Source organism: Engystomops pustulosus, chromosome 8 (assembly GCF_040894005.1).
Source record: "Engystomops pustulosus chromosome 8, aEngPut4.maternal, whole genome shotgun sequence".
NCBI lineage: Eukaryota > Metazoa > Chordata > Amphibia > Anura > Leptodactylidae > Engystomops > Engystomops pustulosus.
The window spans coordinates 112,150,114-112,174,425 of record NC_092418.1 but is presented as its reverse complement, the minus strand read 5'-3'; the positions used below and the strand labels follow the sequence as shown (position 1 = coordinate 112,174,425).

Sequence of the window (24,312 nt, the reverse complement as noted above, 5' to 3'; positions counted from 1 at the left end):
TCCTGTATATAGGGGGCAGTATTATATTAGTTATATTCTTGTACATAGGGGGCAGTATTATACTAGTTATATTCTTGTACATAGGGGACAGTATTATACTAGTTATATTCTTGCACATAGGGGGCAGTATTATAGTAGTTATATTCTTGTACTCAGGGGGCAGTATAATAGTAGTTATATTCTTGTACATAGGGGGCAGTATTATTGTAGTTATATTCCTGTACATAGGGGGCGGTATTATAGTAGTTATATTCCTGTACATAGGGGGTAGTATTATAGTAGTTATATTCTTGTACATAGGGGGCAGTATTATAGTAGTTATATTCCTGTACATAGGGGGCAGTATTATAGTAGTTATATTCTTGTACATAGGAGCAGTATTAAAGCAGTTATATTCTTGTACATAGGGGGCAGTATTATAGTAGTTATATTCTTGTACATAGGGGGCAGTATTATAGTAGTTATATTCTTGTACATAGGGGGCAGTATTATACTAGTTATATTCTTGTACATAGGGGGCAGTATTATAGTAGTTATATTCTTGTACATAGGGGGCAGTATTATAGTAGTTATATTCTTGTACATATGGGGCAGTATTATAGTAGTTATATTCTTGTATATAGGGGGCAGTATTATAGTAGTTATATACTTGTACATAGGGGGCAGTATTATAGTAGTTATATTCTTGTACATAGGGGGCAGTATTATAGTAGTTATATTCTTGTACATGGGGGACAGTATTATAGTAGTTATATTCCTGTACATAGGGGGCAGTATTATAGTAGTTATATTCCTGTACATAGGGGGCAGTATTATAGTAGTTATATTCCTGTACATAGGGGGTAGAATTATAGTAGTTATATTCCTGTACATAGGGGGCAGTATTATAGTAGTTATATTCCTGTACATAGGGGGCAGTATTAAAGTAGTTATATTCTTGTACATAGGAGAAGTATTATAGCAGTTATATTCTTGTACATAGGGGGCAGTATTATAGTAGTTATATTCTTGTACATAGGGGGCAGTATTATAGTAGTTATATTCTTGTACATTGGAGGCAGTATTATAGTAGTTATATTCTTGTACATAGGGGGCAGTATTATAGTAGTTATATTCCTTTACATAGGGAGCAGTATTATAGTAGTTATATTCTTGTACATAGGGGGCAGTATTATAGTAGTTATATTCTTGTACATAGGGGGCAGTATTATAGTAGTTATAGTCTTGTACATAGGGGGCAGTATTATAGTAGTTATATTCCTGTACATAGGGGGCAGTATTATAGTAATTGTATTCCTGTGCATAGGGGGTAGAATTATAGTAGTTATATTCCTGTACATAGGGGGCAGTATTATAGTAGTTATATTCTTGTACATAGGAGCAGTATTATAGCAGTTATGTTCTTGTACATAGGGGGCAGTATTATAGTAGTTATATTCTTGTACATAGGAGGCAGTATTACAGTAGTTATATTCTTGTACATAGGGAGCAGTATTATAGTAGTTATATTCTTGTACATAGGAGGCAGTATTACAGTAGTTATATTCTTGTACATAGGGAGCAGTATTATAGTAGTTATATCCTTGTACATAGGGGGCAGTATTATAGTAGTTATATTCTTGTACATAGGGGCAGTATTATAGTAGTTATATTCTTGTACATAGGAGGCAGTATTATAGTAGTTATATTCTTGTACATAGGGGGCAGTATTATAGTAGTTATATTCCTGTACATAGGGGGCAGTATTATAGTAGTTATATTCTTGTACATAGGGGGCAGTATTATAGTAGTTATATTCCTGTACATAGGGGGCAGTATTATAGTAGTTAAATTCTTGTACATAGGGGGCAGTATTATACTAGTTATATTCTTGTACATAGGGGGCAGTATTATAGTAGTTATATTCTTGTACATAGGAGGCAGTATTATAGTAGTTATATTCCTGTACATAGGGGGCAGTATTATAGTAGTTATGTTCCTGTACATAGGGGGCAGTATTATAGTAGTTATATTCCTGTACATAGGGGGCAGTATTATTGTAGTTATATTCTTGTACATAGGGGGCAGTATTATAGTAGTTATATTCTTGTACATAGGAGGCAGTATTACAGTAGTTATATTCTTGTACATAGGGAGCAGTATTATAGTAGTTATATTCCTGTACATAAGGGGCAGTATTATAGTAGTTATATTCTTGTACATAGGAGGCAGTATTATAGTAGTTATATTCTTGTACATAGGGGGCAGTATTATAGTAGTTAAATTCTTGTACATAGGGGGCAGTATTATACTAGTTATATTCTTGTACATAGGGGGCAGTATTATAGTAGTTATATTCTTGTACATAGGAGGCAGTATTATAGTAGTTATATTCCTGTACATAGGGGGCAGTATTATAGTAGTTATGTTCCTGTACATAGGGGGCAGTATTATAGTAGTTATATTCTTGTACATAGGGGGCAGTATTATAGTAGTTATATTCCTGTACATAGGGGCAGTATTATAGTAGTTATATTCCTGTACATAGGGGGCAGTATTATAGTAGTTATATTCCTGTACATAGGGGGCAGTATTATAGCAGTTATATTCTTGTACATAGGGGGCAGTATTATAGTAGTTATATTCTTGTACATAGGAGGCAGTATTATAGTAGTTATATTCTTGTACATAGGGGGCAGTATTATAGTAGTTAAATTCTTGTACATAGGGGGCAGTATTATACTAGTTATATTCTTGTACATAGGGGGCAGTATTATAGTAGTTATATTCTTGTACATAGGAGGCAGTATTATAGTAGTTATATTCCTGTACATAGGGGGCAGTATTATAGTAGTTATGTTCCTGTACATAGGGGGCAGTATTATAGTAGTTATATTCTTGTACATAGGGGGCAGTATTATAGTAGTTATATTCCTGTACATAGGGGCAGTATTATAGTAGTTATATTCCTGTACATAGGGGGCAGTATTATAGTAGTTATATTCCTGTACATAGGGGGCAGTATTATAGTAGTTATATTCCTGTACATAGGGGGCAGTATTATAGTAGTTATATTCCTGTACATAGGGGGCAGTATTATAGCAGTTATATTCTTGTACATAGGGGGCAGTATTATAGTAGTTATATTCCTGTACATAGGGGGCAGTATTATAGTAGTTATATTTTTGTACATAGGGGGTAATATTATAGTAGTTATATTCTTGTACATAGGGGGCAGTATTATAGTATATAGTAGTTATATTCTTGTACATAGGGGGCAGTATTATAGTAGTTATATTCTTGTACATAGTGGGCAGTATTATAGTAGTTATATTCCTGTACATAGGAGGCAGTAGAATTCATAGGAGTCTATGGCTTCTTTACATCTTTGTTTGCAGGTTGTAGTGAGTATTGGCGCGCTCCTCGCTGGTTGTGCCCCCCTCCACGCCGCATTGTATAAAGGGGATAATGATCAGACGTCTGGTGGTTTACCAGGGATTGCGATTATTCCAGGCTCTGATGTTTGTAGTAATTCGATGTAGTCTCCATCCTCCTTGCACGCCCCTCCGTTACCATAGACTTTCCTAATGGAGTATTTAATATATTTTTCTCACCCAGGAATCTCTTTCATCTGAATAACGATTTGCTTTAAAAGCCGAACCCTTATATATCAATTGTATCTAAACCTGATCTGTGATTTCCATAGCGGGACCCCCTGTTAGTCGCCTACAAATTCATTGTCAGTGTATGACTGTGCTTGATCCCAGTGCCGGCGCAGCAGAACCCCCTCCAGGTAATGGAGCGCTGTAGTGCTGTCAGCATTGGTACATTCCCTTTAAATTACAGTCATTACCAGATCATCAGATTGAGCTGTTTCCTCACTTAATGACACCCTGCCGCGTGTGACTCGGGAAACCTGCCGGTTCGCTAAAAGGAAAACTCTACGGCAACGTTGTAATTATATGTTTGTATTAATGTTTCCCGATAAAAAAATATTCTGTGTGAGTTATTTACTAGAGAACAAACAAATATCGCTGATAAAATATTAATTTGCGAAACGCCGCCGCGTCGTTGGTTAGATCCACCGCACAATGTGAGACGTTAAAGTGAGCGAGGGCTCCGCCATTAGTGCCGCTCCTGTCCCCTCCAGTCGTGTCATCGCCTCTTTGTGGCAGTTATTACTTTGTTACGTTTATGTATATACATTGTAACCACTTCCATAGACGGATGAGATGAATCAGGTTATTATGGTCCCTCCCCCCCAGGGTTACACCCAGAGCCGGGAACAGGCATCCAAAATAAATGAGGGCTGTAGAGTCTTCATTGGTAATTGCAGACAATAAGACATGAGGGATTGTTACCTGGATGGAGTCCGGCGCTCAGGGACCGCAGTGTTAGGAGAGGATTAGATTATCTGCGCTTTATGGACTCACTAATTAGAAGAGTCGGGTGAGTGATGAGGGATTGTATACAGGCGGGCAGCAAAGTGTAGTAACATGTCCTAGCGATGAGGCCCCGGCATCAGATCTAACCAGATCATCATTTATAGGTCATAAAGCTAATACAGCATGAGCAATTAAAGGAAATCTATCATCCATCCTGATAAACCAGGGACATTACTCATAGATCCGGGCACCGGGACTGTGTTAACCTTGTTATATTTGTTTTCCATGTCCACAATCCTTTTAAACTCAACTTTTATGATAATGCTAATGAGTTAGAAGGGCTCTGAGGGTGTTACCAGAGCTCCTCTGTGCTGTAGATTCACAGGTCTTTATACTGTCTAACCACCTGCTCGCTCAGCACTTCCCCCTTCTCTTTAGCTGCTGTAATCTCGCACAGATGGGGAGGAGGGATTCAACACAGTGTAACAATTTGTGAAACTAAAGAATGGAGGGGCTCTGGTAGCACCCACATAGACCTTCTGGCTCATTAGCAGAATTTTAAAAGTTGATATTGGAAGGAAGGAGGTCATGGGTAACAAATATAAGAAGATACCACAGTCATCTATGAGTAAGTGCCCCTGGATTACCACCATTTTGATGGTAGGGGCACTTTTAGTAACTTCTTCACCAATAAACTAGCGCCTTTTGATTCCGAAAGAGCCCACGATAGGGGCATATGAAGTGACCCCCTCTTCATCCAAATTAAGGGCTCATTCACACAGCTGTCGGGCAAACATATGTCCCACATAGACGGCTATGGCGCACGGGCACGGTACGGTGAGCGCAACAAGCGTTGCTCTAAATTGGCATATTGTCCGCCGTGCAGCTATTATTTTCTATGGAGAGGGGCGGGGGGGGGGGGGGGCGAACAGCGCTCATTCCCTCCTCCTCTCCCATGCGCCGACGTGCACTATGGCACAGCCGCCACACATTAGTGTGAATGTAGCCTAAAAGTGACTCTTCTCAGGCAAAAAGTGACTCTTCTCAGCTCACTTGCATATGACTTTGGCAATTGTTATTCGTTTTTTTTTTTCTCCATAGGAGACTAAATAAATGTTACCATAAAAGAGGGAAAGAAAAGTCAGAAAAGATATTTCATGCCTTGCCTAAGTAGGGGGTTTTAAGAGTTATTGACAGTATCCCTTTAAGGAGCTTTTGTAGAAATCTTGCTGGATGCTGATGCGTTTTACATTTCACACTAGTAGCTTTGATCTAGAGTCCAAGAAGTTAGAAACATGCTTTATGTATCTTTGTGGTCCCAAATTACAGATTGCTTCTTTGTAGCAATGACTTTCAGGCTCATCCCTCACTATTGTAGTGCGGGAGCCAAGATAGGCAAGAACCAGCAACGGCACAGGGGAGACTGCTCCGTTTCTCTAGTTTTCGATCTTACACTGGGGAATTTTCCCATTTTCACATTTCCGTCCCATTAAATTTTGGGCCCAAACAATTATTATTACAGGTGTCTGTGTCTCCGTGTGGCCTGCAATGGGGATTAATCACATTCTGTTATAGAGAATTTCTTCTTCGTAGCGATGGCTCAAAACGCGTGAATGGCTGCAGCATCCAAGACGGGTAAGATAATAAAACTAAGTGAAAAGGAATTTCTCCGGCACTCAAAAATGCATAAAATCCAACAAACTTTAATGTTCCATAAAAAATTCATGACAAATAAAGGATGTGTGTAAAAAGACCAACGCATTTCAAACGACATAAAACTTTGGTTCTTAGTCATGGCAGCAGGAGACTAAGAATGGATATCAACTTCCTGTTCGTGGCAAATTAGTACATGGGAGGAGGGAAACTCTTTCAAGATGGGTGTTGACCATGGCGGCCATTTTGAAGTCAGCTATTTTGGATACAACTTTTTTTTTTTGCGTTTGGTTTTGACAAAACTTTATTTTTTCAGGAGTTATGTACAAGTTTATGACCACTGTGAGAATGTGTTCAAAGGGTTGCCCATTGTGTTGGATTGTCAATACAACCCTCTTCTCCCACTCTTGACACTCTGATAGCAACACCCCGAAGAAGTAATACTAGCACAGGCTTCCGGTATCAGATGTTTCAGATGCTGCACATCTTGTATCCTCAAAGAATAGACAATTGCCTTCAGATGACTACTAAGGGGGTCAGATTTGGAGACCTGGTTGGACATTCAACTGGTCCACGACGGCCAATCTACTTCCTTGGGAAGTGTTCATGTAGGATGCGCGGACCTTTGGGGTCATCTGAAGGCTGATTGTCTATGCTGTGAAGATATGAGACGTGAAGCATCTGAAACAACAGATACTGGATTGTTTTTCTTGTGTCTTACCATTGGAAAAAAAATAAGTTGGATTCAAAATGGCCGCCACGGTCAACACCCATCTTGAAAGGTTTCCCCCCTCCTCCCATATACTAATGTGCAACAACAGTAAGTTGATATCACCAACCATTTTATTAGGTTGTATCCATTTAAATGGCCCACCCTGTACACAATTTTTGAGATTTATGGCCACATACTGAAGTGAACTAGTAAGACACGGACACATCTTGCATTTTTTGGCATCTATGGCCAAGAGTCAATGAAGCCTGAAATCCGTGTTTCTCTGTGGCATTGCAGCAATTGCAGGAATTCATGATTTTGCATTTGGGCTGTTTTTGGTGCACTTAACGCCTTTTTTTCTGTATATTGTTAATTTATTAGTAGCAACGAAAATAATCAATTTTAGGGATTCCACCAACTTTAGTTCATCTCCAAGAATGGGCGTGGTTTCACTGATTCAGAAATTGCTCTCTATTGGTGAAGTTGTCTTTTTAATTCTTTTTGGCGCATTTTGCATTCCTGCTTAGACCAGGTAAAAGGTGATCTAAATGTCCAGGTCATTCGGAACTAACGCCACATTTATGTAGGAACATGCCCCTGAATAATGAATTAACGGGGAAAGAAATGGAAAGTCCACTGACCCAACATGCGCCATTAATAATGGGGCTCATTTACTAAGGGCTCCACGGCTGCATTTCCGTCGGGTTTCCCGAATTTTTCCGTTTTCCCGCGAAGTCCGCTAGGATTTTTGGTGCACGCCATTGGATTTCGGCCGGCTTTCACGCGACAGAAGTCGGGGGCGTGGTCGTCGGACAAGCAGAGGGATCCGGAAATACCACAGAATCTAAAAAACGAAATGTGTCGCAAGATCAAGCACTTACATGCACCGGGAAGAAGCAGGTGAACTCCGGCAAACCTTGGCACAGCAGCGACACATGCAGGATATCGGGCGCACGACCTTAGTGAATCCCGCAGAACCCGAATCCTCATCGAACAACGCGCCGCGGGATGGCGACTGGACCAGGTAACTAAATGAGCCCTAATGTGTTTTTTGGGGCTCAAGTATCTTCTTCGTAGATATGAAGGTCAAGCTCAACTCACGTAAATGGGATTTCTATTGTATGGCTGGAGCCCAATGGTGCCAAAGAGTCAACATTTTGGTTTTGTATCATTTTGTGGTAGCCACAGTATAACCAAACCTACCCAAATTTTTTAGAAGAGGCTTAACCCATGGTTGGGACTAATCGACCACCTACAGGGAATGACTTTCCCCTGACTGCAGAACTCGGAGAAAAGGGCCTTTGGTGGATTTCAACAGCTCAGATTTTTTTGGATGCATCTCTATGAAGTGTTAGGTCAGTCACTTCTCATTGGGCTCAAAGAGCGTTTCACATCTTTTTGAGTTTCGCAGTAACGAATGGTCTGAGAATCTCTAAGTGTGTGTTCGAGTCTCCTTCTGGTAGCTATGACTACAGGTAAAAGATGGAAGTAAATTTTACTTTTCTTTGTCTCGGGTTCACTGTCCTCTCTGGATAATGTGTCTAACGTCTTCTCATGGTAGTTAGAACTAATAGACGGCGCGGCTCAAAGCGTGTTATCCTGATCTTATGCGCGCACACATTTTACTTTGACTCCTAAGTCACGTTTCCAGGTAAAAGATGATTTACGCAGGTGATAGATGGCTCCTCCATTAATATGGATATATTAGCAGAATGTTTTTAAAATTCATTTTTCAGGTATTACATAAAAATTAAAAGTAATCAGGACCTCATATTACTCGCAGCGTAGCTGAACTTTTGCTTAAATAGCGAGTGCAGATAATAGTAAACTTTGTAATTTACTTATCAAAGAGAAACGTTTCTATGTTATGGTTTTTTTCCCCATTCGTCTTCGTCTTAGTAGTTTGTTTAAATGAAAGTTGATAGATAAGGAGAAGCTGATAAAGTTCATAAGGACCGGACTCCTTATAGACAACCACTAGATCTCCTTACAGATCGGAGTAACTAAATATTCTTCTCCTTATCTATCTAGTGTTTATCTGAAAAAGCCTTTAGTAATACTGATCACTGCAGGAGAAGAAAGGAGCCAAACATGAGACAAAGATGATTTTTATTTTTTTTTAAAGGGAACTTATCAACATGCTTTCACTAGTAAACATAACATATTGGTACCTTGTTAGGAGTATCAAATCTAAATCAAAAGGACCATGTTTTCTTTTCAGGCACTGTGTGACTTTGCTCAGCTCCACCATTCCTCCCTCAGAAATGAGGCAGGGTGGAATGATGGAGTAGAGAGAGACGTCGGCTGTTTACGACTCACTGAAGAGAATTCCTGAGGAAGGGAGAAAGAGGGAGTTGAGAGAGATGGTGGCTTTGTGTGACTCACTGAAGAGAATTCCAGAGGAGGGGAGAATGAGGGAGTTGAGAGAGATGGTGGCTTTGTGTGACTCAATGAAGAGATCCCAAGGAGGGGAGAATGAAGGAGTTGAGAGAGATGGGGGCTTTGTGTGACTTGATGAAGAGAATTCCCAAGGGAGGGGAGAATGAAGGAGTTGAGAGAGATGGTGGCTTTGTGTGACTCGATGAAGAGAATTCCTGAGGAGAGGATAATGAGGGAGTTGAGAGGGATGGTGGCTTTGTGTGACTTGATGAAGAGAATTCCCAAGGGAGGAGAGAATAAGGGAGCTGGGCCTAGTCACTCGGCTAAAAAGAAAACATGAAGGTTGTGCCTAGGAGAGTCTCCCGTCAAGGTGTCAGCAACTTTTTTCAAGTGATTTTAGCTTGATCTGAGCCATTTATACAAAAAAAGCTTGGGGTGGTATGAAGACTTTTGTGGGAACCTGTCATTAGGTTGTCAATGGAGAAAACCTGAGCAAATATTCCCTTGATAAGGTATTAAAGTTTGATATCATCACTTGCTTTGTTCTTTTTTGAAATGAATACAATAGCATTTACAGGTTCGGTTTTACTGTAATATCTCGTATTGGAAGTAAAAAGAAGAAGGTGCAAACACCTGAATACAATACAGTATATTATTCCTATATGCATGAAGGGGGAGAGGGTAGGATTGCACCTGGGTCTAGGAGCCTTACGTGGCCCCTTAGGGGTCTCTTCTCCATAGAAGGAGATAATTGCTATAAACAATATACATTATAATCAGAGGCCTGGAACAGATTTTTTTTAGTGGGGCCCCTCAGCTCTAAGTTACATCTCGAAAGTTTACCGAACAATTACTATTTTTTATATTTAAAAATTTGTATTTTTTTCAATTTTTCCTTTAGCTTTGTTTGGAAAACTTCGGACTGGACAGACTGTAAGCTGTCACTGCTCACGGACCAGGACGCGGTGGAGGATTCAGCACAATGCGGAGGTGGCGTTCAGACTCGTCAGGTGTTCTGTGCCCAACGCGTTATAGAGTCTGGGATTGATAAAGGTCAGTGAGGTCAAAGCGAAAAATTTCCAGAGTGTCATCTGTCAGAGGTTCCTACACATTTATGAATGTACTCAGAAGGCTGCATAGAAATTTTGGAAGATATCGGCTCATCTCCTCCTATTCCGATACTGTCCGGGCGCTCTAACTGGATCCCTCTTGGCTGAGACTGTATATATACAAGGCCTTCAGGTTTTTGGAGCAATATCTGTTCCTTTGTCTTATCCCACTGTACACGAGCCGTGCACATTGGTTGGTACATAACTTGTATGATGAGATGGGCTTTACCAAACACCATGGGTGCTGAATGTTTTTGAACACCTATACATCACTCCAAAATCTTAAGGCATTGGGAGACTGCATAGGAGGTTTTTGGTATAGATCAAACAAACCTAAAGTTCTTGGAAGACTTTCAGAGTTGTGTGTAGTATAGACAGGTGTCTGAATGCTATAGTTACAGTTAGTAACATTTTGGAAATGCCAGGTTCGGCAAGTTTGGCCGAAACCAAACCTGAAAGTTCGGTTGGGGCTCTGGTACCTGAACACTCACATCCAGTGGCAGCAGTACCGGGTGTGACGCTTCAAGTGCCGCCAGCAAAGCCATGACTTCATTGGAGAGTGACGATTCGTAGGGAAAATGAAGGCGCAATATCTCCAGCTTTGTCACTTTAATAATCCTAAAATTATTTTATTTATATATTACTATGTGATGGTCCATACCTAACACCATTGGTGCTGAATGTTTTTGAAAGCCAATGGGTCAAGCTTTTACAATTCCAAATGTAAAGATATTGTAAACCCACATAGAAGATTTTTGGCAAAGATCTAATCTAAGGTCGCACCGACACCCTCAGAGTTACGTGTTGTTTAGATACTCCGGTAGACTCCAATATGTGTTGTGCAACTTTTTGCAAATGGCCACAAAAAGATGATCGAATTTCTGGTAACTTGAGGAGTACACATTGGGGCAGATTTACTTACCCGGTCCAGTCGCGATCCCACGGCACGTTGTCCGGCGAGGATTCGGTTCTGCCGGGATTCACTAAGGTTGCGCGCCCCATATCCAGCAGGCGTTGCTGCTGCGCCTAGGTCCGCCGGAGTTCACCTTCTTCTTCCTGGTGCATGTAAGTGCTGATCTTGTGACACAATTCCTTTTTTAAATCCCGCGGTTTGTTACGAATCCGTCGAGCTGTCCGACAGCCGTGCACCCCCAATTTCTGTCCCGTGAAAGCCGTCGCCGATGCACCACAATCCAATTGCGTGTGGCAAAAACCTGGGGAAATTCAGCGCAAAACGGCGCAAATCGGAAATATCCGGGAAAACCCAACGGAATTGCTGCCACAGGGCCCTTAGTAAATGAGCCCCATTATTTTTTCTAATTCTGTGTAAGCCACGGTGGGAGTGTATAGGGTGCAATGTGATCAGCTAAATATAATGGGCGCTGAATGTTTTTGAAAACCTAAGGCATCTAAAATATTAAAGTATTTGAAACCCACATGAGAGATTTTGGCGCAATTCTAAATCCAAAGACCCTTTAAGACTTTTGTAGTTTTCAAATACTGGGCTAACTCTCCTTCATCGTTCCTTTCTGCGCTTAGTAAACCCAAAATAGAACACCCTGGCTTCACTGTGCTTACGCCATAGGTACCGAGCATGTGCAAAAAAACCTTCATTTGCTGCATCACGAGAGGAGGCATCGGCACTGAATCTTCAGATGTGAGTCTGATGCGCCTCACCAGACTTTCATCTAGGTAAGTATAAAAGTTTGTCTATTTGGGACTCCACAAGGACCTGTAAATGGTAACTGACAGGTCCTTTTTAAGAAACATGTGGAAAATACCGATACCAAAGAACAATGATGTACCTGAAGTAAAACATAACCTATTCTCATCTAATTACTAAAAAAAATAGTTCAGCCAGAAAGTTTTAATTTGAGAAAATCATAAAATTTTTACGTATGTTTGTGCGAGACTTGGGAAATCAGGAGCTTCAATAGGACCCTAAAAAGTTACTGCGGAAAGGTAAAAAATCCCTGTGTGTCTGTGGTTGTAGAGACGGCTCTGGAGGTTGGTAGTAAAATATATGTCTGCAAGAAGTTGACGTGGGATGAAGCTGCCAAGAATCATTGTGCAGAAAGTACCCGCCGCTTGGTTTAATGGAGACCAGTGTCCTATACAGGGACCGACCAAATCTGCACCAATATCCACAGGAAATGCCAATGTCAACCCGAACATTTTTGAAAACAAAAAGAAGGATTTATGGAACCATCTTTGCTCTTCAGGGTCCAGTCACATATGGGGGAACCTAGTACCTGGTATTTTCTAGACACCCCTCCCTAATTCCAGGAGGGGGGTAACTAGGTGGGGGCCTGAGCACTGGGACCCCAATTGATCACCAGAATTGGACTATACATGTGTCCCAGTAGAGGTTGGACGTTCAATTATCAAGTTATGGCCCAAACTACCAGAATACCCCCTACATGAAAGGGCTACAGGTCACAGGTAAGATTCATTTGTCGGACAAGTGACACAGAGACAGGAGACTAGACCAGAGGCCAACTGTCCCTACCTGATTGCCTTACGAGATCCTAAACCTTAAAGGGACATTCCCTTCTACACAGAGACAAAGACTATACAATACATATGCAACATCCCACACCGGGGCCTAGCCCTTGAGGTGCGGCCTGGAGTCAGCCGGGGCCCGCAGTACCTGAGTGGCTGGCGGTTGCGGCCTAGGCACGCTATTGTCACGGTGCTTGGTACGGGGGGAACCGGAGGGCTGTCCTACAGCCTGGCAGGTCTCCAGCAGGGTGGTGTTGGCAAGAAATGATGAGGGAGAGGCTGCTATAGCGGATCTCCCTGGGGCAACCCCTTAATGTCCCGAGTGTGAGTCTCTGGGTGATGGACAGGGTGCCGGTGATGAAGGCAGCCGTATTAGCAGGGACCAGACGGAGACAGAAGTTGAAGAAAACAACTTACAGTTCTTTATTTGAACCGGCAGGAACCGCAGCAACGTGCCTTTAACAGGTAGATGGAGTGCTGAGATGTGAGTTGGAGGGAGCCTCAGGAGATAGTTCACCAGCCTGGATGTAGAGGGCAGGCTGGGAGGCCGCTGTGTCCTGGTAGGAAGCTTCAGCTTTATCCTGTAGGGCTTCAGGTATCACCTTTAAAGGTAAGATGATACCCCTTTTCCTCACTACACTAACTCTAGTCTAATGCTCCACTCTTCAGAGGCAGGGGCTAGGCTCTTCCTGCTCTGGTATGGGCCAGACTGAGATTACTCACTCACTCACTCACTCACTACAAGATCTTCTCCTCTTCTCATCTGGGAGAGACTTCTCTCACTAACTCTCTACTAGAATAATCTCCAGAACATTCCTGGCCAGGGGGTTTTATTACCTCCCTTTGGTCAGGTGGTGGCTGCTCCTCCAATCACATCTCAGCTTACAGAGGACAGGATGTAACACAAATCATTGGACAACAGCATCTTGCATCATACAAAATACTTAACTCCTGCCGTGCCAGGCAGGATTCACCACTGCAATATCCCCTATGTCCTATCAGGACCATGTAGTGTGATGTGGGTATATGCAGGTGGGACGTATTCGCAAACACTACCTCGCCATTGCATCGGCGAGGGTGTTGCATACCCCGGGGGCAATTGAAAGAGCCGCCCTCGGCTCGACTATAGATGTTTTGGGGCACAGAGGGGGCTAAGGGCACTTCTGGGAAGTGCAGGCTATGTGAGGTGTAGGGACAAACCGCCCATGGTCCTGGAGACAGGCACCTGGGTTGGTGTCGGACTGAGACAAAAACAAATAGCTGTATGACAGTTGGTCGCTGACGCCATTAAACCGAACTGTACAGTAGGAAAGGTGTGGTGTCATGTCCTGTAATCCACTCCTTGCACCAAGGCCTGTATATTTGTTGTATCAACGCTTCTTCCCTGGCGGCAATTATATAATGTGTATATCTGCATTGCGTTAGCATATGCGACACGAGTACCTCCTGACTGGCATCCTTACCCATGTATGGGTGGCATCCAGGTGCTAACTGTGTAACACCCCCGGTCCCCTAAAGACCCGCAGTTTACGGACTACCCCCATGTGCAAACCTCGGTTTGAGGGATCAGGTAGCGGTCAGTGTTTTTTACACAAAAAGACGGTCCGACACAGCCACACTACAACCTGAAAAGCCTATGAAAGGGTTAATGCAGACTACTGGCATATATGCTGACAGTGTGCAAACAGGTAAATTCACATTGGCTTAGGAGCCCAATGGGTACACATCTTACAACGTTACAAACGTTACAGAGGTAGGCTACTCAGGGTAGCAAAATAAATGTCTCTTTTCCTGCAAATGGATGCAGTAGAAACCTGGGATCGAGGGACTGTGGGGCAAAGCTCCAAGTCCCAACGAATGGTAAAGAGAAGATGCAGAGGAAGAGAAAAAAAAGCGCAGCTGTCGTGTGATACCGTAAAATATAGATGGAGAAGAGTAAGGCCAAACTCTCACCTTGTGGAGGGTGGTATGGGCATATAGAAAAGTTGCTACCAGCAGCTGCCGCTCCTTGGATACCACGTTCACCGAGGACCAGGACCCCGGGACGATGTGGAAATGAGAAGAGAGCCCGAAGAGACGTTTAGGAAGGCGCTTGGTGCAATCAGCAAACACAGAGTTCCAGGGCTTGAAGGAATCTCTTTTTTATTTCTACTTTAAAAGTAGGTGAAAAAATAAAAGTATACAAACGTAATAAAATACAATGAAATAAAATGCGACGCGTTTCAGCCCCGATCTGGCGCTTTCATCAGGCATGGAACTCTGTGTTTGCTGATTGCACCAAGCGCCTTCCTAAACGTCTCTTCGGGCTCTCTTCTCTTTTCCTGCAAAGAAAAGGCATAAAGAGTGCAAGCAGAATGTCCATACCTAAAAAGGAAGGCATTAAGTGCAAAATGATAATAAATAAAGTGGCGACTTTTCCTGGTAGTATCTGGCAAAAGTCTCACAGAAGGTCTCTAATGACAAAGTCCATCTTCTGGGTACAGCCCTTGATGTGGGGAAAAGTGCACTGAGAAGCAAAGGGTCTCCTCTAGTGTAGAGGGACAGAGTCCTTTGGTAGGAATCTCTGCTGTGGCAGAGGAAGGGGTGCTATCATAGCACAGGGCAGTGTATAATCTCTTGACTGAGATAAATAAGGGTAAGAGTCTCAGGACAGTTTCTGGCTCTTTGGGGAAAGGACAGAAATATACAATATGTACACAGTACAGTACCTGAAGTGGGCTACAGCCCTTCAGGGGTTACTCTGCATCTTCGCTGGGTTCAGCAGGGACAGGATCCAAAGTCAGCAGGGAATCCTGTGCATCCTCAGCGGGAGTAGGTGCCGGCTGGGGACACCCGGTGGCAGTAGTGGGTACTGCAGGTGCAGCAACATCCTCCGGACCTTCAGGGGGAGGAGCACTGTCGCCCGGGGTGTCGGCTGATCCAGCCGGGGCTCAACTGAGCCAGGGACCACGGAGGGGTCCAGAAAGACATAAATAGGGACCTGCGGCAGCGCCGCGGCTCTTCCAGCTCCGGTTCTTCCGGGGCCGGGTCATCACCCCATTGGTAACCGGCAAGGGGAGATGTGGGCCTAGACGGAACCTCCGGACAAGGTTCGTTAGCCGGGATGTCTTCTCCCACAGAAGAGCCGCGGGACCTGGCAATGCTCCCGGCAGGGGAGACGGTGGGGGTGGCGCCCTGGATCATGCCCGGCCCATGGATGGCAATGGGACCCGTACTCACGATTACCGTGGATGGGGCATTCACATGGGTCACCGCCCGGGGACTCGCAGCCGAGGAAGAAGAGGTGTTCGGAGATTCCGGCCACTCGTCGTCCTCATACCAGTCGTCGTACGGGAGGTAGCGGTCCTCATCAGAGTCGGGAATCCGGATTACGCCAGCCGCCCATGGTCCTCGAGGTCCTTCCTGCATGGAGAACTCGATGCACTCTCCTGGCTTCAGATTGTGCAGTCTCTCCGGCAAGTCAGGCCTCTTGACAGACCGGCGGGGAATAAATACCTCCCGTCCGGTGTAGTCCTGGGTGGCGAAGCCATAGCCACACTGCTTATCGAAGAACCGGACCATGCCGGTGGTGCGGTTCTTTTCCACCCAAGCTCCAGCTGTAGACCGGCCGGCCATATACCGTTGGGCCTCCTTCTCCCGGCGTCGCTGTTCCGAGACAGCGTCTCGGAGTCGCCGGCGGGCGGTCTCACCTCGGCCTTGAGGCTGCGGAGGTGCCGGTGCTGGGGCTCGTGGCTCCAGTGCAGGCTCGGATCTCCTTGGGCGACAGGTAGGTGCCGGAGGATCAGGAACCATCACAGCGGGACTGACAGGCCGCACAGCGGGAATGGTAGGCCTCGGAGCAGGTGGAGCGGCAGCAGTGGGCCCAGGCGTTGGCTCGGCAGGAGTCGGGGCCTCCCCACGTGGCGCCTCCACGTGGGTCCGCGGTACCAGCATGGTAGCCGGGAGAGGCACGAGGAACCGCCCGGGTGGTACCTGGTGCTGTGTCACCGTTTGAAAACACGTCCTGGTGACGAAGGCCCGGGTCAATCCTCGGTGCAGCCGATGTCCAGCGGAGGGTCTCCGGACCGGCTGGGCAGAGACCACGACCATAGTCTCCATTACTTCGTAGAACTCCGGCTGCTCCACAGGGGGAAATGGCGGAGGACCCCACATGGTGCCGACCTCACTCTCCAAGATCAGCACGAGTTCTGCCGCTTCTCTGAGGCAGGGCAGGAAGTCCGCCTCGAGCCAGTGGGAGGAGTGCAAGTCCTTCCCGCCAAGAGCTGTGGCGGGCTCTAATTTTTCCTGCGCCACAGGAGGCGGGGTTCGCGCCATTCGCGCGTGGACGGAGTTTTGTGAGTCATCTGGGTTTCCCGCCAGTGAAGGTTTTGGCGGGCTTGAATTATTTGCTGTGCCACAGTTTCTGAGGTAAAAATCTTCAGGCGTGGCAACGCCGGATGTAGCAGAGCTGGTACAGTTCTTGCAGGGATTAACCTCTGCACGTGCACGACAGCACGTGGCAGCAGTATAACACAGTTCAGTCCAGAAACACACAAGTACTTGGGCCTAAACCCGGATGGCAGCAGGGTTAGGCAGCACAGTTTTTTTTAATAAAGGAAAGTCTTTAATGCCGTAATAAGGCACAGAAGTATCAATCCTGTTCGTGACGCCACTTGCAACATCCCCCACCGGGGCCTAGCCCTTGAGGTGAGGCCTGGTGACAGCCGGGGCCCGCGGTACCGGAGTGGCTGGCGGTTGCGGCCTAAGCACGCTATTGTCACGGTGCTTGGTACGGGGGGAACCGGAGGGCTGTCCTACAGCCTGGCAGGTCTCCAGCAGGGTGGTGTTGGCAAGAAATGATGAGGGAGAGGCTGCTATAGCGGATCTCCCTGGGGCAACCCCTTAATGTCCCGAGTGTGAGTCTCTGGGTGATGGACAGGGTGCCGGTGATGAAGGCAGCCGTATTAGCAGGGACCAGACGGAGACAGAAGTTGAAGAAAACAACTTACAGTTCTTTATTTGAACCGGCAGGAACCGCAGCAACGTGCCTTTAACAGGTAGATGGAGTGCTGAGATGTGAGTTGGAGGGAGCCTCAGGAGATAGTTCACCAGCCTGGATGTAGAGGGCAGGCTGGGAGGCCGCTGTGTCCTGGTAGGAAGCTTCAGCTTTATCCTGTAGGGCTTCAGGTATCACCTTTAAAGGTAAGATGATACCCCTTTTCCTCACTACACTAACTCTAGTCTAATGCTCCACTCTTCAGAGGCAGGGGCTAGGCTCTTCCTGCTCTGGTATGGGCCAGACTGAGATTACTCACTCACTCACTCACTCACTCACTACAAGATCTTCTCCTCTTCTCATCTGGGAGAGACTTCTCTCACTAACTCTCTACTAGAATAATCTCCAGAACATTCCTGGCCAGGGGGTTTTATTACCTCCCTTTGGTCAGGTGGTGGCTGCTCCTCCAATCACATCTCAGCTTACAGAGGACAGGATGTAACACAAATCATTGGACAACAGCATCTTGCATCATACAAAATACTTAACTCCTGCCGTGCCAGGCAGGATTCACCACTGCAATATCCCCTATGTCCTATCAGGACCATGTAGTGTGATGTGGGTATATGCAGGTGGGACGTATTCGCAAACACTACCTCGCCATTGCATCGGCGAGGGTGTTGCACATACAAACACAAATAGTCTCCAGAGCCGGGTCTCAACCAAGATGACAAACTGGGTACAAAATCACAAGGCAGAAAGATAGTCTGAATACAGGCAAAAAGGTCAAAATACCAGAAGTACAGAAATAACAAGAGACCAGGAGCTTACTAAGAACTAAGTCTGTAGCAGGCAGAGAACTTAGTACAGGCGACCTCTTATGTGATGTCAGAGCCATGTCAGGGAGTGATTGGAGCAGAACTGTGAAATCCAGAGCAGACTGAACAGCAAGGGATTAATATGGAGGGAGTGGAGGGAGAGTCAGTAAAGTGGGTTGAATATTGATGAACTGGAGTAGAGTCGAAGGAGAGTGATGGATGTGGTGCAAATCAATCCAAACAACCTGCATAAACCAGTGTTCACACTAGCAATGGCAAAGCGAGGCACAATCAGCACATCCTCAGCCGCACTTTACAGAGAAAGACGCTGGCACAGAAGTTACTCAGAAATTACTTGTATTAGTTCCTATAAGGGGTAGTCCAAATCTAAAGCTGACAACTTGACTCCACCCATCTGACAGTAGAGATGTAAAAATGATGACAGTGGTTACAGATTAACGGTGAAGGATAGAGAGAAAATTCCGATTGCATCATTATTAGTAGAGCAGCGCCTACAGAAGGATACAAAGGGGCTCATTTACTTACCCGGTCCAGTTGAGATCCAGCGGTGCGTTCTCCGATTCCCTCTGGAATCGGGTTCTGCTGGCATTCATTAAGGTCGTGCACCCGATATCCACCAGGTGTGGCTGCTACACTGAGGTCTGCCGGAGTTCACCTTCTTCTTCCCGGTACAAGTAAGTGCTGATCTTGTGACACAAATCGTTTTTTAAATTCTGCGTTTTTTCCGAATCCGTCGAGTTGTTCACGCCCCCGATTTCTGACGCGTGAAAGCCGGCGCCGATGTGCCACCATCCGCTCACGTGCGCCAAAATCCCGGGGCAATTCGCCGCAAATCGGAAAAATTCGGGAAACCCGACGAAAGTGCGAGATTCGGACTCTTAGTTAATGAGCCACAAAGAGTTTATGTTGGTGGAGATGATGGAGTTCCCCTTTAAGTGCTACAACACCACGAGATTTACCTGTAAATGTCAGAAAACAATTTGTTTGGGTGCAGCGGTGATATTTTCCACATTTCCAATCCCCCGCCGTCTCTTTGCCGCGTCGCTGCCGTGTAATTGGTTTACATTTTCCAAGCTTGTAAGATGAAAGTAGCGATTTAATACGGTGAACGCAGCTTTAATTAAAATTGATGGCCACCGGAATAACTATTAAAGAAGTGCCGCTCTGATCCATCGAGGCTTCGTCTAATCGAAATTCTCAAATTATTAGACCGTCACCGGCGCCATACATAATGTGCAATGTAAACACATCTTCTCCCCGCAATGTGAGATATCGCCGTACGGGTTCATTAAATTATTCACTGCGACGCCTGCGACTAGTTTGTATTGTCAGATAAAAGGATGTTCGGAGTAATATTCCCCGATAGGAGGCGAATGCTGCGGCTCTCGGAATCGCTGGGAATTTAATAGCGGCTCCGGAAATAGAATGTATGGATTGTATTAGTGATCCATTGTCTCCACATCTAGGCATGGAAATTATTTTGACAAGTAAAACTTAATTGCTCAACAAAATCGCAGGCGAGAAGGTGAGACCCGTCTAAGCCCCAATAGTCTTACAGCACCTTATCCTCTCATGTTAATGCAGATTTCTTAAAGGGAATGTGACATGTTGTGCCTGTTGTCTGCTCTCCAGGCAGCATATTATTTCTTGTGACACTTTTTCTGCCCATCCTCCTTTTGTGCATTTTTATCTGAGACCCGGTGATAGCTCTCTGTATCACCATAGAATTTCATCCAACTCTATCGACGTCCTCTGGAGTTGATGTCTTGGACCATACCTCCCGCCAGACGGAACAGCGGGATAGAACCTGAAATCCGGGACTGTCCCGCTGGATCCGGGATGGTTGGCAGTATGATAGTGTCCTATCTGCAGGCAGCAAAATCGTGCAGAGTCAGAAAGAAATGTGTTGCACACCCAATGTTAAAGGTGCACCAAAAAAAAGTTGGTGCACTCTATTGGAGCAGTGCATGAAGAACGGGGACCCGAAATCCTGAATCTGGTGCCCCCTGCACACTGCACAGGTAACTGCACATAGTACACACTGCACTGTTTCTGATAAATGTGGAACAAGTAGCAGAATAATGGATGACATTTCTATAAGTTGTCTGTGCACAAACTTATATGTTAATTAACCCGCTATGTGCCGGTTTATGTTGCGGCTTTCCCCTCGGCCTTGAATCTTTGTGATGTAGGGATTCCAGCGGGAATGAGACTGCAAAAAAACAGCAGCTTTCAGACAAACCCTCGAATGAATCTTTATAGAGACCATCCCCTATGGGTGTTAGAACAATTTTGAGGTGTTTTCATGTAATTTCGTAACCCAAAACCAGAAGTGTGTTAAAAAAAGGTTAAGAAGCGTCTCCGGACCTTTATATTTTCTCTGCTTTTGGCTGGGATGGAAACTAAAAGTATAAAATCTGAAGAACTGCATCCGGTGCTTAACAAAGGGGCACATTTACTAACCCGTTTAGTTGCGATCCCCGTGATGCGTTGTCTGACTGCCGTCATTCATTAAGTTTGTGCGCCCTGCATGTGTTGCTTCCCCGCTCAGGTCCCCGGAGTTCACCTTCTTCTTCCCGGTGTACGTGAGTGCTGATCTTGCGACACAAATTTATTTGTTAAATTCCGCAGTTTGTCCAAATCATTTGGGTTGTCCGATGGACCGCCACCCCCACCCCCCCCGATTTGTGTCGCATGAAAGCAGATGCGCCACAATCCGATCGCGTACGCCAAAAAACCCTTGTGCGATTAAGGGCAAATTGGAAATAGTCAGGACACCCGACGGAAATATGTCCGACGGACCCTTAGTAAATGTACCCCAAAGTGTCGCAAGTCTGGGTTTGTTGCAGTACATTACCGTAGTATAGATGAAAGCTAAAATTGTATTCCCTGTGTGAGCATCGACCAATACCATGTCTAAATGTAGAGATTGTAATAATTATAGGGCCACTTTCACACTTGCCTTTTTCACGTGTTCTGCGCATGCTTTTGACGTGCAGAACTTGCATTGCTCTCTGACTCATTGGGGCACATTTACTAAGGGTCCGAATCGCTCTTTTTCGTCGGGTTTCCCGAAAATTACCAGTTTGCGACGAATTGCCCCGGGTTTTTGGCGCACGCGATCGAATTGTGGTGCAAAGTATATAATACAGACCCCAGACCAGACTATTTATAATACAGACCCCAGACCAGACAATTTATAATACAGACCCCAGACCAGACTATTTATAATACAGACCCCAGACCAGACTATTTATAATACAGACCCCAGACCAGACTATTTATAATACAGACCCCAGACCAGACTATGTATAATACAGACCCCAGACCAGACTATTTATAATACAGACACCAGACCAGACTATTTATAATACAGACCGCAGACCAGACTATCGATAATACAGACCCCAGAACAGACTATTTATAATACACACCCCAGACCAGACTATGTATAATACAGACCCCAGACCAGACTATTTATAATACAGACCCCAGACCAGACTATTTATAATACAGACCGCAGACCAGACTATCGATAATACAGACCCCAGACCAGACTATTTATAATACAGACCCCACACCAGACTATTTATAATACAGACCCCAGACCAGACTATTTATAATACAGACCCCAGACCAGACTATGTATAATACAGACCCCAGACCAGACTATTTATAATACAGACACCAGACCAGACTATTTATAATACAGACCGCAGACCAGACTATCGATAATACAGACCCCAGACCAGACTATTTATAATACAGACCCCAGACCAGACTATGTATAATACAGACCCCAGACCAGGCTATTTATAATACAGACCCCACACCAGGCTATCGATAATACAGACCCCACACCAGGCTATTTATAATACAGACCCCACACCAGACTATTTATAATACAGACCCCAGACCAGGCTATTTATAATACAGACCCCAGACCAGGCTATCGATAATACAGACCCCACACCAGGCTATTTATAATACAGACCCCACACCAGACTATTTATAATACAGACCCCAGACCAGGCTATTTATAATACAGACCCCAGACCAGACTATTTATAATACAGACCCCAGACCAGACTATCTATAATACAGACCCCAGACCAGACTATGTATAATACAGACCCCAGACCAGACTATCGATAATACAGACCCCACAGCAGGCTATTTATAAAACAGACCCCACACCAGACTATTTATAATACAGACCCCAGACCAGACTATCTATAATACAGACACCAGACCAGACTATTTATAATACAGACCCCAGACCAGACTATGTATAATACAGACCCCAGACCAGACTATTTATAATACAGACCCCAGACCAGACTATTTATAATACAGACCCCAGACCAGACTATGTATAATACAGACCCCAGACCAGACTATGTATAATACAGACCCCAGACCAGACTATTTATAATACACACCCCAGACCAGACTATGTATAATACAGACCCCAGACCAGACTATTTATAATACAGACCCCACACCAGGCTATTTATAATACAGACCCCAGACCAGACTATTTATAATACAGACCCCAGACCAGACTATCTATAATACAGACACCAGACCAGACTATTTATAATACAGACCCCAGACCAGACTATGTATAATACAGACCCCAGACCAGACTATTTATAATACAGACCCCAGACCAGACTATCTATAATACAGACACCAGACCAGACTATTTATAATACAGACCCCAGACCAGACTATGTATAATACAGACCCCAGACCAGACTATTTATAATACAGACCCCAGACCAGACTATGTATAATACAGACCCCAGACCAGACTATTTATAATACAGACCCCAGACCAGACTTTCTATAATACAGACCCCAGACCAGACTATCGATAATTCAGACTCCAGACCAGACTATTTATAATACAGACCCCAGACCAGACTATGTATAATACAGACCCCAGACCAGGCTATTTATAATACAGACCCCACACCAGGCTATTTATAATACAGACCCCAGACCAGACTATTTATAATACAGACCCCAGACCAGGCTATTTATAATACAGAGCCCAGACTATTTATAATACAGACCCCAAACCAGACTATGTATAATACAGAGCCCAGACCAGACTATTTATAATACAGACCCCAGACCAGACTATGTATAATACAGACCCCAGACCAGACTATGTATAATACAGACCCCAGACCAGACTATGTATAATACAGACCCCAGACCAGACTATGTATAATACAGACCCCAGACCAGACTATTTATAATACAGACCCCAGACCAGACTTTCTATAATACAGACCCCAGACCAGACTATCGATAATACAGACTCCAGACCAGACTATTTATAATACAGACCCCAGACCAGACTATGTATAATACAGACCCCAGACCAGGCTATTTATAATACAGACCCCACACCAGGCTATTTATAATACAGACCCCAGACCAGACTATTTATAATACAGACCCCAGACCAGGCTATTTATAATACAGAGCCCAGACTATTTATAATACAGACCCCAAACCAGACTATGTATAATACAGAGCCCAGACCAGACTATTTATAATACAGACCCCAGATCAGACTATTTAAAATACAGACCCCAGACCAGACTATTTATAATACAGACCCCAGACCAGACTATCTATAATACAGACACCAGACCAGACTATTTATAATACAGACCCCAGACCAGACTATGTATAATACAGACCCCAGACCAGACTATTTATAATACAGACCCCAGACCAGACTATTTATAATACAGACCCC

At 44.6% G+C, this 24,312-nt stretch overlaps 1 protein-coding gene across 1 annotated transcript in view; it reads left to right on the top strand.

Annotated features, from left to right (window-relative positions):
* The window catches only part of THSD7B (thrombospondin type 1 domain containing 7B), a 445,789-nt gene that overhangs the window by 161,843 nt on the left and 259,634 nt on the right, over nucleotides 1–24,312 (top strand). Inside the window, exon 6 of the mRNA XM_072122242.1 lies at nucleotides 10,010–10,161. Coding sequence (XP_071978343.1) covers nucleotides 10,010–10,161 — 152 coding nt within the window. The remainder of the gene's footprint in view (nucleotides 1–10,009; nucleotides 10,162–24,312) is intronic.